This window comes from Prionailurus bengalensis, chromosome E4 (assembly GCF_016509475.1).
Source record: "Prionailurus bengalensis isolate Pbe53 chromosome E4, Fcat_Pben_1.1_paternal_pri, whole genome shotgun sequence".
NCBI lineage: Eukaryota > Metazoa > Chordata > Mammalia > Carnivora > Felidae > Prionailurus > Prionailurus bengalensis.
In genome coordinates, this window is record NC_057360.1 from 67,165,088 (window position 1) to 67,180,327 (window position 15,240).

The 15,240-nt window shown below is 52.9% G+C and overlaps 1 protein-coding gene, 1 long non-coding RNA gene and 1 pseudogene across 5 annotated transcripts; all 3 read right to left on the reverse strand.

Annotated features, from left to right (window-relative positions):
- Positions 1-4,342: 4,342 nt before the first annotated feature.
- LOC122476296 lies at positions 4,343-7,298 on the reverse strand. 2 transcript variants are annotated; one of them, XR_006295446.1, is made up of 2 exons: positions 6,998-7,298; positions 4,343-4,648 (listed from the first exon to the last, which is right to left on the reverse strand). It is a non-coding gene; the product is annotated as an uncharacterized LOC122476296 (long non-coding RNA). The 2 variants fall into 2 exon arrangements; XR_006295445.1 differs by lacking the exon at positions 6,998-7,298 and adding an exon at positions 4,747-4,983.
- Positions 7,299-8,434: 1,136 nt separating this feature from the next.
- TSACC (TSSK6 activating cochaperone) lies at positions 8,435-15,133 on the reverse strand. 3 transcript variants are annotated; one of them, XM_043568822.1, is made up of 4 exons: positions 15,078-15,133; positions 14,260-14,310; positions 10,211-10,333; positions 8,435-8,707 (listed from the first exon to the last, which is right to left on the reverse strand). In XM_043568822.1, the coding sequence occupies exons 1-4, from the start codon at positions 15,094-15,096 to the stop codon at positions 8,484-8,486; spliced, it is 417 nt and encodes a 138-aa protein (XP_043424757.1). In that variant the 5' UTR covers positions 15,097-15,133; the 3' UTR covers positions 8,435-8,483. The 3 variants fall into 3 exon arrangements, with proteins under 3 accessions (XP_043424757.1, XP_043424756.1, XP_043424755.1); XM_043568821.1 differs by having other exon boundaries at positions 8,435-8,664; positions 14,991-15,097; XM_043568820.1 differs by having other exon boundaries at positions 14,991-15,097.
- Positions 12,651-12,748, reverse strand: LOC122476685 (annotated as a pseudogene).
- Positions 15,134-15,240: the final 107 nt, after the last annotated feature.

Below are 15,240 nucleotides of genomic sequence, written 5' to 3' on the forward strand. Positions count from 1 at the left end.
GGGCAAGAGCCGGCGGAGAGGGAGCGTCCGGACCCCCTTGTCCTGTCTCCCTTCACCTGGCTGCCCCTGGCTGTCTTCGAGTTGGGACAGGTCCGTGGAAATGGCCCTGGAAAGGCTCCCTGTGTTCTGCCCTGATGGGGCACAACCGAGGGACCCGGGGTGGCGGGGTTGGGGAAAGGAGAGGCCCCCTCCCCCTCAAACGTAGTGTTAGTTTACAGAATGTGTCCCAAGAAATAAGAGGCTCTTTAAGGCCCCCGGCCTGGCCGTCCAGGGTAAACACCAGAGAGAGAGAGTTGAGCGGTTACTCAATCTTTTCCCAAGCCAGATGCAAAACGGAGGTGCCGTCCAGGCATCGATGATTAACCTGACTGGGGGGAGGGGGGTTCTGAGCCCTCACCTCGCCCCAAGCCTCCTAAGCCTCCCAGCTGGGTCTGCACCCCAGCCAAGCAGCAGCTGGCCACGCTGACAGCTAGGTTGCCTGCACACTTGCACCGGGATAAGGGGCCCGGGGCAGCCTGAACAGCTAGATGGAGGAGGGTCTTCTCCCCCAGGAGTCAGGAGCCACTGGTAACACAAGCAAGGCCTACATCCACGGAGGGGGTGGGGGTCCTGGAAGCCAGTAAGGAGACAGACTCACTGACATCTACTGTGAGCCAGGCTTTGGAGATGAACCACACAACCCCTCCCTCCAGGAGCCACCGTCCTGTGGGGAGACAGACACCTGGGAGGAAACCGAATGCCCACCGGAGTGAATGTGTGACCCTAGCAGTTGCAGAGGCCCTAGGGGCCCAGGAGGAGAGCCCACTGTGGTGAGGGTGAGCGCAGGCACAGACCTGGAGAACTGCTTCCTGGGAGGTATGTCTGCAGGTAGTCTAGAAGGACCGCCTAGAAATGGGGCAAGTGAAGAAGAAAGAGGGGATATTTCTAGAAGGGACCTGTGGAGACAGAAGCCTGGCCCTGTGAGTGTCCAGTGTGTTCAGGGACTGAAGCTGGGGGTGGGGAGTCTAGAAAGGCCTCGAAGGCCCTGCTGAGGCACGCGGCCTCTACCCCGTGGGGGCCGGGTGGCTGGAGGACTCTCACAGGGGGGCGACCCCGCTGCTATCAGTTCTGACACCTGCGTGCCACAGGGGCTTCAAGGAAGAAAAGCTGAAGGCCGGTCTCTTTGGAGCTGGTGGAAGGGGAGGCTCTCTGTCCACCCTGCTGCCCAGCCCAGTCTGAGGGGGCTACTGTGTGGGAGGGGCTTGTCCGTGTTAGCAAAGGAGTCCCGGACCCCTGCTGTTCCCAGAAGATGTGGTCTAGGCTCAGAGGGGCCAGCCTCTCCCCCAGAGCAGATTCGAAGTGAGCTCCTCCTAGGAATGGCGCTTGTCGAGTCTCACGAAGGGGCAGGGGGTGGGGGGTGATGGTGGAATCCCTGACCCTCCTCCTTGCTTCCCCGGCTGCCCTTTCTGCAGCCCCTCCCCTCCTCCTCCCCTCCCGCAGTCGGTTTGAGCCTCCAGCCCAGTGCGAATCCTGCGGGACAGCTGGATTCTAGGTGTCCAGCTTCCTGACCTAAGTAAGCGCCCAGCCAAGCGGGCCCAGGAGGGCAGGGGTCACCTCGATAGCACTGCTCCCAGCCGACCAAGCAGGCTCTCTGGCCCTCAGTGGCCCCTGGCCCCTGGCCCAGAGGCTCTCTGTCACTACTTGGTCAGCAAGAAGGCTGTTTTTTAGCTCCTTCTGCAGGGGCAGGGGGCGGGGGTGGGAGATGTCTGGTCAGCAGCCTTTGGATAATGATTCTTGGACAATTCATCTGGGGTATCCTTCTAGGCCCAGCCTTCTGCCCCAGGACACAGCTTGCTTCCTGGGCCCTGTCTGGGAGGGGGGGGGGCGCTGCTCTGGGCTGTCCAGGCAGGGTCTGGACAGGCTCTGCCAGGGGAAGAGCCTTCACAAGCTGCAGAACCAGAGAGAGAGCGTCTTCTGGGAGCCTCCTTGCTGATTCCAGCCTCTTTGACCTCTGTCTCACCTGTTGTCTCTCTTAGTCTCTGAATGCCTCTGGATCTCTGATTTCTCGCTCCTCTGTTGTTCATTCGTTCATTCAACAACTGTTTAGTACCAACTCTGGGCCAGGTCCTGGGGCCGTGACCTGAGATTCTCATCAAAATGTGTAACACAGTTGGGTCCTGGAGGCCCCTGGGCCAGGCAGGGTTAACCCTTTATCTACTGGATGTCGAGAAGTCGAGAGGGGGCCCCTGGAAAGGCCAGAATACCTGGGCCAGTTTGTGGAGGGTAGGTATTTGGGCAACATCTATTTACCAACCTGCATGGAAAGATCGTTCTATTTCAACAACTTCGTGGTACCAGCTCATGTCACCCCTCGTCCGGCAGAGGGCATGACCCTGACAGTCCTCCCCTTCTGAAGGTTTCCCCCCCCCCCAGCCCACCCCCTCCCCCAAGGGCTCTCCTGGCGGGCCTCCACCTGTGAGGGCTCCTCTGGCCCACCACCTAGAATGAAGAGGCTCCATCCATGGTTTTCTTCTGGAACTCCAAGTGATGTCAGGACCCTTGTCTGTTCCCTCTTCCTCCTCTGGCCCTGACTCTGATGGAATGGGGGGCTTTCTTCCTCCTCCCTCCACCCCAGACTCCCCCAAGAGGCTCCTGACTCTGTTACCAGCTCCCATCCTGCTGGCTTGGGGTCTGCCCAGTCCCTGACCTTCCTTGTCCAGTCTCCAGCTGGGATCAGCAGGCCGCCTGAAGGGTGGCCACGGGGGAACTGCAGTCTGCCGCCTGCACTGGCCCAGCGTGGTCAGGCTGTCCGTGGGGACTGGGGTTCGGGTTACTGAGTAACTCAGGGTTGCTGGAAGCTGCTCGGCCCTGGGTCACCTCCTCCCGACTCCCTGCTCTCTTGCCTCAGGAATCCCCAAAAGAGCCACCTGGTTCCTTTAGTTCCACTGAGCTATCCCCAGGGTTATGGGAACAAAGGAGAGAAGTGACAAAGCGCCAGAGTCTTTAAGACTCTCGTTCGTTCGTTCGTTCATTCGTTCATTCACTACATCTTCAGGGAGGGACCTCGGGCAAGTTACTGAGCCCTCTTTGAGTTCGTTTCCTCACCTCTATGAACTGTTTTAAGGATTCTGCACAGTGAATGTAGAGAGTGCTGGGAGCTTCTCAGCCGTCAACAGATGTGATGATTGTTAGGGTTCTGAGTGGCTGAGCAGAGAGAAGAAATGACCGTGTCTCGCACACTGTGGGGCACGTGGTGCCTCTGAGGACAGGAACAGGCAGAGGGGCAGATAGTCTCCATGCATTCTCCTGTCATAGCTGGAGGGGCCAGGGCCCTGGGACAAGCACACTGGGGAAGGGCCATGAGACCAGCAGCCCCAGCGACACAACAGCTCTCGAACCGAGGAGATTTGGGGAAAGGCAGAGCCTTCCTTCATTCAGCACACATACCGAGCACCTGCTGCGTACCGGGCACTGTGCTTGGGCCAGACAGCCAGCGGAACAAGACAGCCCCTGCCTTCAGGAGGATGTATATGCATAGGTGGTCAGGCTGCAGAGGGCTGTGATGGGGACAGAGCCTGGGCTCACCCGTGGTGGCGGTGGTCAGGGAGGGCTTCCCGGAGGAAGCAGTGCTCTCTCTGAGATTTGGCCTGATTTCACAGCTTGGGTGGAGGAGGATCCCTTTCTGGCCAGCATTCTGGTGCGAAGAGAAAAGGGGCTGTGCTAGAGGGCCCCTCGATGCCCTTGTTCTGGGGCTGCGCAAGCCCCAGGCCTCAGTCTCTCCTGAAACCACAGGCGCCGTGGGCACCGTGCAGAACACTGCTCACAGTCAGGGCTTTCTCCTCCCGGGACTTTGCTGCGTTGGTGTCCACGCGAAAGGTGGTCAGATCACTCGTGTTTAAGCTTACTTCGTTTGTAAAATAAAAATCAGGGGCTCCTGGTGGCTCAGTCTCCCGCTCTTGATTGTGGCTCAGGTCATGACCTCATAGTTAGTGGGTTTGAGCCCGGAGTCTGGCTCTGCCCTATCAGCACAGAGCCTGCGTGGGATTCGCCCTCTCCTCTCTCTCTGCCCCTGCCCTGCTCTCACGTGTGCACGCTCTCTCTCTCTCTCTCAAAATAAGTAAACTTTACCAAATGTGTACTTAAGACAGATTTTTTAGGGACACCAGGGTGGCTCAGTCAGTTAAGTGACCGACTCTGGATTTTGGCTCAGGTCGTGATCTCACAGTTTGTGAGTTCGTGCCCCACGTGGGGCTCTGCGCTGACAGCGTGGAGCCTGCTTGGGCTTCTCACTCTCCCTCTCTCTCTGTGCCCCTCCCCCTGCTCATGCACATGTGCGCTCTCTATCAAAATAAATACATAAGCATTAAAAATATAAAAAAAATTAAAGCGACAGTACTTAGAAGTTTGTCAAGAGGCAACGATCTCAATTTTTTTTCATTCACGAAACTCTCTCCGCGTTCCTGCTGTGTGCCAGGGGCTGTGCCGGGCTCTGGGGACTGTCTTCCACACTCCACCGCCACCGCATGGGACAGAACGGCACTCTGTTCTCCGCCAAGTCAGAGGAGATGCTGTCCCAGCTGCTAAGGCCTCACGGCAGCCCTGATTCTGAAGTTTAATCCTTGCCTGTGCTGTTGCAGGTCTGTAGGTCAATCCCCCATCAGTGAAAGTTCTGGAAGACAACAAAATGCAGAAGGTAAGGGCTCTGTCCGAGCTGCTTACCAAGCCTCGAACCTCCGCGTCCTCCCCTGTTACAGGGAGAGGACTCACCTCACCGGGGTTATTGTGAGGACTGGCGTCCACAAAGCACGTGACACCCAGTATGTCTGCAGCAGCGGGAGTCGTGTCCTTACCGCTGTTACTAAGGAAACGTAAATAAACCGTTCGGGCCATTTCTTTTCCTTGGGCTAGCGGCCTAGGGGAGATTTGTTTACAGGGGGAAACCGGCCCTCAGTCGCGTTACAAAGGACAGGGTGAACATAAAAGGGCTGTTCTGTGAACTCTCACGTGCCTGGGTGGGGCCTCTTAAGAGAAAAGCCAGAAGGAACGTGGGGTGCAGGGGGCTCACTCGGGGCGGCGGCTCACGGGGATGTGACCGCAGCGAAAGGGGGCAGGGGGCAGAACATCATCCCCACCCCAGTTGCTCTTCCTCAGTTGGCCCAAGGACTCCACCAGCGCCACGGAACCAACCAGAACCGCACTCCACCCTGGACCAGCCAGGAAAGCTGGCTCGGGTCCCACCGCTTCCCTCTGCCAGGAGCCGTTCTGGGGACCGTACCCTCGCTCCCCCCTCCTGGGCCGGCCCTATCCTCCCGGCCTGTCTTCCCCAAACGTGAGGCTGTTGGATGAACACCTCTCTTCTCTGGATAGGGAGCAACTGAGTAGAAATATTCTTCGCATATGACCCAGGAAAGAACAGTGATAAAGCAGGTTTCTGCCCCGGGCCTGGTGAGACGCCTGACCCAGGGCAGGGGGCAGCCTGGCGAACGTGGGGAGGTGGGCGCTGCAGTCCCGACAAGGGCTCGTGGCCAGAGAGGGGCTGGATGGGGCCGGGGGCACAGGAGAACTTGGCCCCATCTAGGACACATTGAGGACGAGGGCTGCGTGCTCTGGGTCTCCCTCCTGCAGCCCCGGCCAGCATACTGAGCCCCTGACTCACAGGGGGGCCGTGAAATCTGGGGCTCTTACTGTTGCTAAGCAAAGTCATAGCCACTCAGCCCCTCATTTCATAGTTGTTGATTGAGCCGCACATTGCAAGGTCAAGCAGGCCCTGCTTTGACCCTGAGGACACTGGCAGTGAATAAATAGACACCGACCTTGCCCTCAAGGAGATGCTTTTCTAGTGGGGGCGTCTCAATAAACACACACACATAGCTATATGGAACGCCGTGAGAGGTTTGATGTAAACAAGGCTGAGAGAGAGGACAGAGTGACGGAAGGGGGTGGGGTGGGCATGAGACTGGCTGGCTGGGGTACGCCTCAGGAGACTCGCATTCCTCTGAGGTGGAACAGCATGGAGGGCAGGGTGGGTAGGGTGGTGAGCAAGGGGGCGGGGCCGGGAAGGGCGGGATCCAGGCCCTGGGAAGGAGTGTGGCTTTGTTGTGAGGATAATGGGGAAAAGCTGAGGAGTTAAAAACAGAGAAGCAATATGATCTGATTTCTTATTTTAAAGGATCCTTCTGGCTGCCTGGAGGCATGAGCTGTAGGGATAAGTGGAAGCAGGCAGCCAGTTGAGAGGCCACCACAACAATCCAGGCAAGAGCCGGTGGTAGTGGTCCCAGAGGAGAAGGCAGAAGCAATCGGGCTCTGGATCGGTTTGGAAGCTAGAACTGATAGGGTTTACTGAAGGATTGGACAGGGGGCGAGAAAGAAGGGAGCCTAGGTTCACATTTTTGCTTGTGAATGTCCAGTTGTCCCAACACTGTTGAAAAGACTATCCTCGGGGCGCCTGGGTGGCTCAGTCAGTTGACTTCGGCCCAGGTCATGATCTCATGGCTCATGAGTTTGAGCCCCACGTCAGGCTCTGTGCCAACAGCTTGGAGCCTGGAGCCTGGAGCCTGCTTCGGATTCTGTGTCTCCCTCTCTCTCTGCCCCTCCCCCGCTCGTGCTCTGTTTCCCTCTCTCTGTCAAAAATAAATAAACATTAAAAAAGAATTTTTTTTAAAAAAAGGAAAGACTATCCTTTCTCCATTGGATTGCCTTTACTCCTTTGTCAAAGAGGAGTTGCCTATGTTTATATGGGTCTATTTCTGGGCTCTCCATTCTGTTCTGTCGGTCTATTTGTCTAGCCTTTCACCCATACCACACTGTCTTGACTAGTGTAGCTTTACATTAGTAAGTCTTGAAGTCAGGGAGCATCAGTCCTCCAACTCCGTTCTTCTTCAATATCGTGTTGATTATTCTGGGTCTTTTGCCTCTCCATGGAAACTTTAGAATCAGTCTGTCAATATCAACAAAATAATTTGCTGGGATTTTGACTGACATTACGTTTAACCTCTAGATCAGGTTGGTGACATCTTACCAATATTGAGTCTTCCTATCCATGGACCTGGAATATCTTCCATCGAGCAGGACCTAAAAACAAATTTATTGAATATATTAGACAAATAATGTTGTCTAAATTTAAGGCGAACAGTGTTACTTTGGTACATTTATATACTGCATTATGAGTGTCTTTGTAACTATGTCACATTACAAACTTATAGTGTGATATTATTGTCTATATTCGTTACACTGTGATTAGATAACTGTGGCCTATTTAACACTCGTTTGCCCCCAACTCCCCGTCCACTGGTAACCACTATCTTACTGTCTTGTTTTGTTTTTTTTAGGTTCTGCGTTGTGATATTATATAGTACTTGTCTTTCTCTGACTTACCTCACTTGGCATAATGTGCTCAAAGTCCATCCATGTCTTTGCAAGTGGCCGGATATCCTTCCTCCTCGTGGCTAAACTCCACTGTGTATATGTACCATAGCTTTTTTATCCATTTGTCATTTGAGGAGCTCTTAGGTTGTTTCCCTGCACTAGCTACAGTGAATATGCTGCAGTCAACATGGGAGTGTAGATATCTCTTCAAAATCTTGTTTTCATTTCCTTTGGGTAAGTGAACTTCTGCGTGCCCTGCTCCTATTTGAAAGCTTCCAATGGCTCTCTAGTGCCTCAAATAAAATCAGGGCTTCCAATGGCTGACATTTGTACAACTGCCCAGGGAAAACTGTCTTGTGAGTTCTCAGCTGCTCTATATTCAACCTCACATCCTATTTGGGGAGGGGGGAGTCTCTTCTCTTTCTTTTTTTTTTTTTTTTTAATAATTTTATTTATTTTTGAGACAGAGAGAGACAGAGCATGAGCACGGGAGGGGCAGAGAGAGAGGGAGACACAGAATCTGAAGCAGGCTCCAGGCTCTGAGCTATCAGCACAGAGCCCGACGCAGGGCTCGAACTCACAGACTGTGAGATCATGACCTGAGCTGAAGTCGGACGCTCAACAGAATGAGCCACCCAGGCGCCCCTCTTCTCTCAATTTCTAATGACTTATTCTACCACGCCTAGGTCTTTGTCCAAGCCTCCCAAGTGACATGAAACCAGCTTACTTCATCTATCTATGGCACCCACCCCGCCCCTCCATCGCAGGCCATCATAAGCTCACCTCCTGCAGCCAGAGTCCAAGGATGACCCAGCGGCATCCTCCTCGCGGCCTCTCCCCACTTCCAGTCCCCGTTTCGGTCCCACTACATTTTGCAATGGATTACCTGTCTTCGTTGCCTTGTTGGACAGTAAATCCCCCGAGACTGACTCTTCTGTGAGATGTATCCCCAAGTGCTTTGTCCAGCACTTTGTACCCGGTGAGCCCTTATTGTGAACATGTGAACTAACCCACCGTGGACGGGATGCATATGCCCAGGTTCCACCAGGAGTTTGCTGGGGATAAAGGAAAAAAACATGCACAAGAACTTTGTTCCACAAGTCATTTACTGGATGGGGGGCAGGCGATTTTGCAACAGATTACGGGGTAAGGCCGGGAGGGCAGAGTTCTTGCTTCCCCTCCCAGGAGCCAGATGTGTCATAGATGCTTGTAAATTTTCCAAAATAGCCATCTGTTGTTGAGCGAGCTGGGTCTGAAGCTGGAGATTGGCATACATACGTTCCAGAAGTCCCAGGCATTCCTTGGGCTTGGGGTCGACTCCTGAAGGGAGAGCAACAGAGGTGCAAGGGGCACAGAAGAGATCCTGTAGTTGTACGAGGCAGGAAGGGCTCTAGCAGGATGACCGTCTAATCTTTCCAGGCACAACTCGACCCACACACACCTTTGCTTGGCTGTCACCTTCTTGGGGCGGGGGGGGGGGAGGGGGGTGGCTACCTGGCTACCCTATTTTATTTTTTTTTAATTTTTTTTTTTCAACGTTTTTATTTTTTATTTTTGGGACAGAGAGAGACAGAGCATGAACGGGGGAGGGGCAGAGAGAGAGGGAGACACAGAATCGGAAACAGGCTCCAGGCTCCGAGCCATCAGCCCAGAGCCTGACGTGGGGCTCGAACTCCAGGACCGCGAGATCGTGACCTGGCTGAAGTCGGACGCTTAACCGACTGCGCCACCCAGGCGCCCCTAGCTACCCTATTTTAATTTGCAGACAATCACAGGACTTTGTTAACCTTCCCCCTTGCCTTATTTTTCCCACAATATTTAGGATCATACAGCATATTTGGTAATTACTTATTTAATTGCTAAGTTCCCCTCTAGAATGTAAGCTCCGGGAAGGCAGGGGTTTTTGTCCTGATTTGCTCACTATTGTATCCCCAGCACCTGGTGCATAAGTATTGAAAAAATATTTGATGGGTGAATGAAATGACCTGAGAGTGAGGCCTGACTCCCCTTTCAGCTTCCTTCTCTTGCCTGACACAGCATCTCATCAGCAGTGACCCGCGGTCCTCCTGTGGTAGCATTTCCACCAGCCTTGCTGCATTGGCCCAGTTTTTTCTAATGTTTTCAACTATGTTACATGCAGTCAGCTCCTAGGTAACCTTGGTGGTTATTTACCTATTGTTCATGTATTTATTGGTCTTGACTTCTTTGCTAAACTCTGAGGTCCTCAAAAATTGGCGTCATGACTGTCTAGTGCCCGGGTAGGCTCCCCACGGGCACCCTAAGTACCCGCCAATCTCCCCCATGGGAGGATGAATATAACTGAAATTCAAGAAACAGGGGCGCCTGGGTGGCTCAGTCGGTTGAGTGTCTGACTTTGGCTCAGGTCATGATCTCATGGTTTGTGGGTTCGAGCCCCTTGTCAGGCTATGTGCTGACAGCCTGGATCCTGCATCAGATTCTGTGTCTCCCTCTCTCTCAGCCCCTCCCCTTCTTGTGTATGTGCTCTCTCTCTCACTGTCTCTCAAAATTAAATAAACATTAAAAAAAAAAAAAGAGAGAGAGAAAGAAACTGAGCTAATAACTACCATTTCCTTCCCTGGCCCCTTTTGAACTAACATTCCTAGCAAGCAATAACATTTTCCTCTCGGTCCTCCCTAGCCCTAGTAAAGGTGCCCGTATGCAAGGAAACCACACAACTTGTAGAATCTGGAAGAAAATGACACCAGTAGACAAGCTACCGGCGAAAAACCTAGAAGTGGCTTGAGGCAGAGCTGGCACCAGATCCAGGGGAGAAGGCTCGGGCCCCTTCCTCTGTGCAACCCCTCCCGCACTGAGCCCATTTGGGAAGCCTGGCCTGCACCCTTACCTGAGGGCAGCTTTGCTGTCCGGACGTTCAGGAACGTGGCCAGTGGGGAACTTGCTTGAAGATTGATAAAGCTAGGGGAGGGTTTGGCTCGACAAAAAGGCACAGCATTACTTTCCTCTTTGGCTGAAACAAAATCAGAGGGAACTAATCAGAGCTATTTCCAACAAGGGATGGCCTTTCTAGCTAGATCCCCGCAGTTGGTCTATGAACACAAGTGCCGAGGCCCTGCCCTGAATAGCTCTGGAGAAAGTTAGGTGAGACAAACAAAAAAGAAACCACAGTGGACTAAGGGAAGGCAAGCAGGGATGGGTTCAGCTAAAATCTAGTTTGCTTCCATTTGACAAGTTCTCATGGCCCCGTGCTGCACGCTTACTAGCGTGCCAGGCGACAGGGCATCACGAGATACCTAACACACCGTTTCTCGGGTACTTACTACCTCGTTGGGAGACAACCGGGGCACTGATGAAAGGTGACATAACCACCGAAGGACGTAAACAATGCGTCAGACAGTCTGGGTGAAAATGAGGCCTTTCATCTCGTGGCTATACCAAGTGTGTGATTAATGTCGAAGTGGATGTTTCTGGAAAAGTGCAAGAGTTCAGTAGGAGCACTGTAGTCAGAGACAACTCCAGGCAGGTAGAGGATGCTTATTGGACCTTGAACACAGGATGCTTTCGGGGAGTGGAAAAGGTGTTTCGAATGGGAAAAAAAGAGGGCAGGAGCGCAGGAGCACACGGTGGGCCACAGAAGACCCTTCACAATAGCGAATCGGAGACTGTAGGCTTTCTCTTGAGTATGACAATGCCATTGAGCCTTTCAGGATTAGAAAATTGTATAAAAACTCTATCTTATTAATGCAGAGGTATTAAAATGGGCTGGACGTGAAAGAAGTTTCTGCATGGGAACATAAATAAATCAGCTTTGGCAAAAACAGTTAAGTTAGAAGGAAAAATTGATTTGTAGGGAGAAGGTAATGGGTCCTACACAGACGCACGTTATCTTCGTCTAGCGAGCAACACTTCCTCTGGGAAACTATTCTTTCCCCGACCCCAGGCCACACAGGTGGGACCACAGCAGGCCCTGTTCCCCAACGGAAAACGGTGTGACCCAATCCAGGCCAACCACGGTATCTCATCCTCCGCGGCAACTGTGATTGATCCCGGGGGTAAGTGCAATGGGCAAGTTGGGCCAGGCTCACTCTCTGGGGTCGACACATGGATTCTGTAGTCAAAGAAGCTTGCTTTCTTGTGATTTGCTACGCTGGGAAAATGCAAAGCTGGGGCAGATGAGAGCTACCGAATTCAGCTGGCAGGCCGTAAGGAGCAGATACAAGCAAGACAGGAGAAAAGAGTACAGGAGGGAGGTGGATGGACGGACCCCGCTAGGCACAGAATTCCGCAGTTCGGTCCCTGAGGCTCTGGCTTTTACAGGCCTTCTTCCTATTCTGTGACCATCTCGACACCCCTCCCAACTGCACGAGCCTCTGAATTTCCTTTTTTACTCAAGGGAGTCTGAGTTGGGTCCCATCCGACTAACACAACCCACACTGTGGACACACAGTCCAGACAGAAATGCCTAGAGAAACAGTCAGAGGTGGCACCGAGCTCAGGTGAAAGGTTAAACTGCCAAGCAAGCTACAAAGCGGTGATAAAGAAGCTGCAAAACTGAATTAGCTCTCCAAAGTAAAAGACTGAGAGGGAAAACTGGACGCTGGGGAGCCCCTCCTCGGCAGTTTGGAAGATGAGAAGGAAATGGCAAAGCAGAGAAGCGACAGGCGGAGGCGAGCGGCCGGCCCTCCAAAGGAGCCCAGGATTCACTGCCAGACTGAGGTCAAAAAGGACAGAAAAAGTTCACCCACTTGCTCATTTATACTTACGAGACAGCCGAGTGCCTGTGAAGCGTCCACCGCTGACACCACAGCACGCTAAACACACGTGCTCGCGACCCTCACGCAACTGACGGTGTTGCAGTGTAGACAGTCACTAAGTGATCGAGCACGCACCTTATCGCATCCCGTAAGTGCTACAAGAGCGCCTAACCTATAACCTCGTCTGTGCAGCTGGGGAACGTGTTCCCCAGAAGCGATCCTGTCTCGGCTGGGATCCGAAGGATGAGGGTACGGGACCTCTCCATGGACAACAGGCCTGGGGGCAGAGGTGTGGCAAGTAGGTCGTATGAAGGAAGATATATTCTTGTCCTGAACTCTGACTGTGACAGAGCAACGGCCTGCTAAGGGGAAGAGGTAGTCACACATGTGGGGGCCGGGCCGAGGCTTTCTATTTGGAAGCTCCCTGAGCCTATCGAAATTGAAATCTGTTTTATTCCCGATTACTCCTGGCGAGGGAAATCGGGGCTTGTTTTTGTTTTTGATGCTGGGTTTGTGGATTTTCCAAGCCCCACTGAAGGTCCTCCTTCTCCTCCTTTTTTTTTTAAGAGAAGTAAAAATATGCAACAATGAATTCGTGTGTCATCTCATGCAGGGGCCATGCTAGTCTCTGTATCATTCCAGCTTCAGTGTATGTGCTGCCTGAGGAGCACGGCCCTCCACTTCCTTTTCCCTTGGTCTCCTCAGCCCTTTGACGGCTCATGCAGAACGGTAAGGAGACAGAAGCTGAAATTCAGGTCTCAAAATTATTCTCACCACGGGGCACCTGGTGGCTCAGTCAGGTTAAACATCTGACTTCAGCTCAGGTCACGAGCTCATGGTTCTGAGTTAGAGCCCCGCGTGGGGCTTGTCAGCACAGTGCCCATTTCCGATCCTTTGTCCTCCTCTCTCTCTGCCTGCCCCCTGCTCATGCTCTCAAAAATGAGTAAACATTAAAAAAAATAGTTTAGGGGTGCCTGGGTGGCTCAGTCGGTTAAGCATCTGACTCTTGACTTTGGCTCAGGTGTTGATGTCACAGTTCATGGGTTTGAGCCCCACATCGGGCTCTGCATTGACAGTGCAGAGCCTGCTTGGGATTCTCTCTCCTCTCTCTCTCAAAATAAATAAATAAAAACTAAAAAAAAAAAGTTAAAAAAAAGATTATTCTCACCATTGGAAAAATAGAACTTCAGCTTCCATGCAAATACACTTCCCAATAATTCAGGCCCTTCCTAGGTATATGAGGACAAATTTTCTACCAGGCTGTGAGGTTTGGAGAGTACTTACAACCCATACCACAGGAACCAGATTTCTGACTACACAGTAACGGAGAATGAGGTTGGGGAGCAGTAAAAGGAAGCAGAACATAGAAAATCATAGTAAAAAGTGTTTACCTACATTGTGTCGTTCTCACAATGACCCTAAGAAGTAGGTAGCATTAGCCACATTTTCTTTGAGAAAACCTAAGTTAGGAAATTTGCTTAACATCCCACAACTAGCCGTGTGGCAGTGCTGGGGTTAAATCCAGGCCTGTGGGCTCAAAGTCGTGCTCTTCACCAACGCACAACATACTCTGTGAAAAGAGCTGGTCCATTACACGTAAGCTATGACGTGGTAGGCCTCTCGGATAGAGTCATCTACTCCACTCACAGCCAAGTGGATGGGCTCTGGAGTCAGATGGCCCCGGGCCATTTCCCTGGCCACTAGTTGGACCCTCCCACTTCAACAGAGTATCTGTTGACTCTAGTTAACACGATGTCTCCTGGGATCCCTGCACTTCAAGTCCTGTTCTAAGTATTAAGAGGGGAAACAAAGAATAATGTATTCATTCAGCATACAGTCACTGAGCATCTATCATCTAACAGACCCAGTTCTCAGCACTGGGAACACAGCAATGTTCCCATTTATTTTTTTATGCAAGCTCAACTCTGAACATGGGGCTCGAACTCACGACCCTGAGACAGAGAGTCACATGCTCCACCGACTGAGCCAGCCGGGCACCGTCCCAGCAATGTTTCCATTTGATGGGCAAGTGCAGGACAGATACAAATCTTTTCCAATTAACCGAGAAAAAGGAAAAAAACAAAACAAAACCATACATACAACTAGAATCACTTCCCAAATTTCCGAGTAATTTAGGAGGTCTGCTGTTTAAGGGAAGGGGAGCAGGGCCTCCGACACACACCTTTTCTGTTAGGGTGACTAGCACGCTGCTCCATCTGAACAGGTGTGGCGCCTGGGGAAGAATCATAGCGTTACATCATCAACAACCCACGCTATTATGTTACTATTGACGGCACGTCTCCGGCTGTTCCAGTTTGGGGAGGGAAAAGTGTGAAAAATGTATCGTTCCATTTCACAGCCAAACATAAGCGCTTGGGTTACAGGTCCCTTCAGTAGTGTGTAAATCAGTTCTATTATTATCACTGCTTCCTTTTTTTTTTTTTTTTTCTGGACAAAATACTAATTGAACCAAACCCAGACCTTAAAAGAGTCCCGCACTAACGGGCGACTCCTGTCTGCGTCCTCTCCACGGTCTCCTTCGGCAGCATCAGCCCCTCTCCTGTCCTAGGAGGCAGGTTGGAAACCTGACTCCCATCACGTCTAAAGGGCCACCGTGGCCTAGACGGAGGGCGGGGACAGAAGTCGCAAGGCTCCACGGGGAACCCCTGGGACCGCGCTTTGGGTGGGAGACCCGGAAGCCGCAGCCTGCCTCAGCAGAAAGCACCTGCGTGAGAAGGGAGAGGGCACGCTCGGCCAGGAGCCCAGGGGCAGCTAAGCACGACTCGCAGTGCGCCCCAAGGAGGGCTCGGCCAGCCGGCCAGCTCCTGGGACCAAGCTCCCGAGTGGGCCCGCGCCGCTATTCCTCCCGCAGCTCAGGCTGGAAAGGGTGGAGACGGTCACGCTTCTCCTGACCTTCGCGGCCCCAGAAGACCCGAGGCGCCGGCCAGCTCAGCGACCTCACCCTCTCTGTTACTCGAACGCCTCCCTCCCGGCACCCACCCGTGTAGTTGATACACATGCGCAGTGGCGCGCCGGCCAACCGCCCCAGCCTCCGCGCTTGCGCCGACGTGCGCGCCGCACGCGGCCGGGAGCGGCCTCTCTCCTGCGCAAGCGCCGGCGCCCTCCCATTTCCAACATCGCGCGCTCTCTATCTAGCTTGCCC

Coding starts and splice junctions, on each gene's coding strand:
- TSACC (XM_043568820.1), bottom strand. CDS start 15,096: ATGTGTATCAACTACACGGGTGGGTGCCGGGAGGGAGGCGTTCGAGTA. Junction 14,311..14,990: donor GGTCTTCTGGGGCCGCGAAG/GTCAGGAGAAGC, acceptor ATTCTTCCCCAG/GCGCCACACCTGTTCAGATG. Junction 10,334..14,259: donor TAGTCACCCTAACAGAAAAG/GTGTGTGTCGGA, acceptor ATTTTGTTTCAG/CCAAAGAGGAAAGTAATGCT.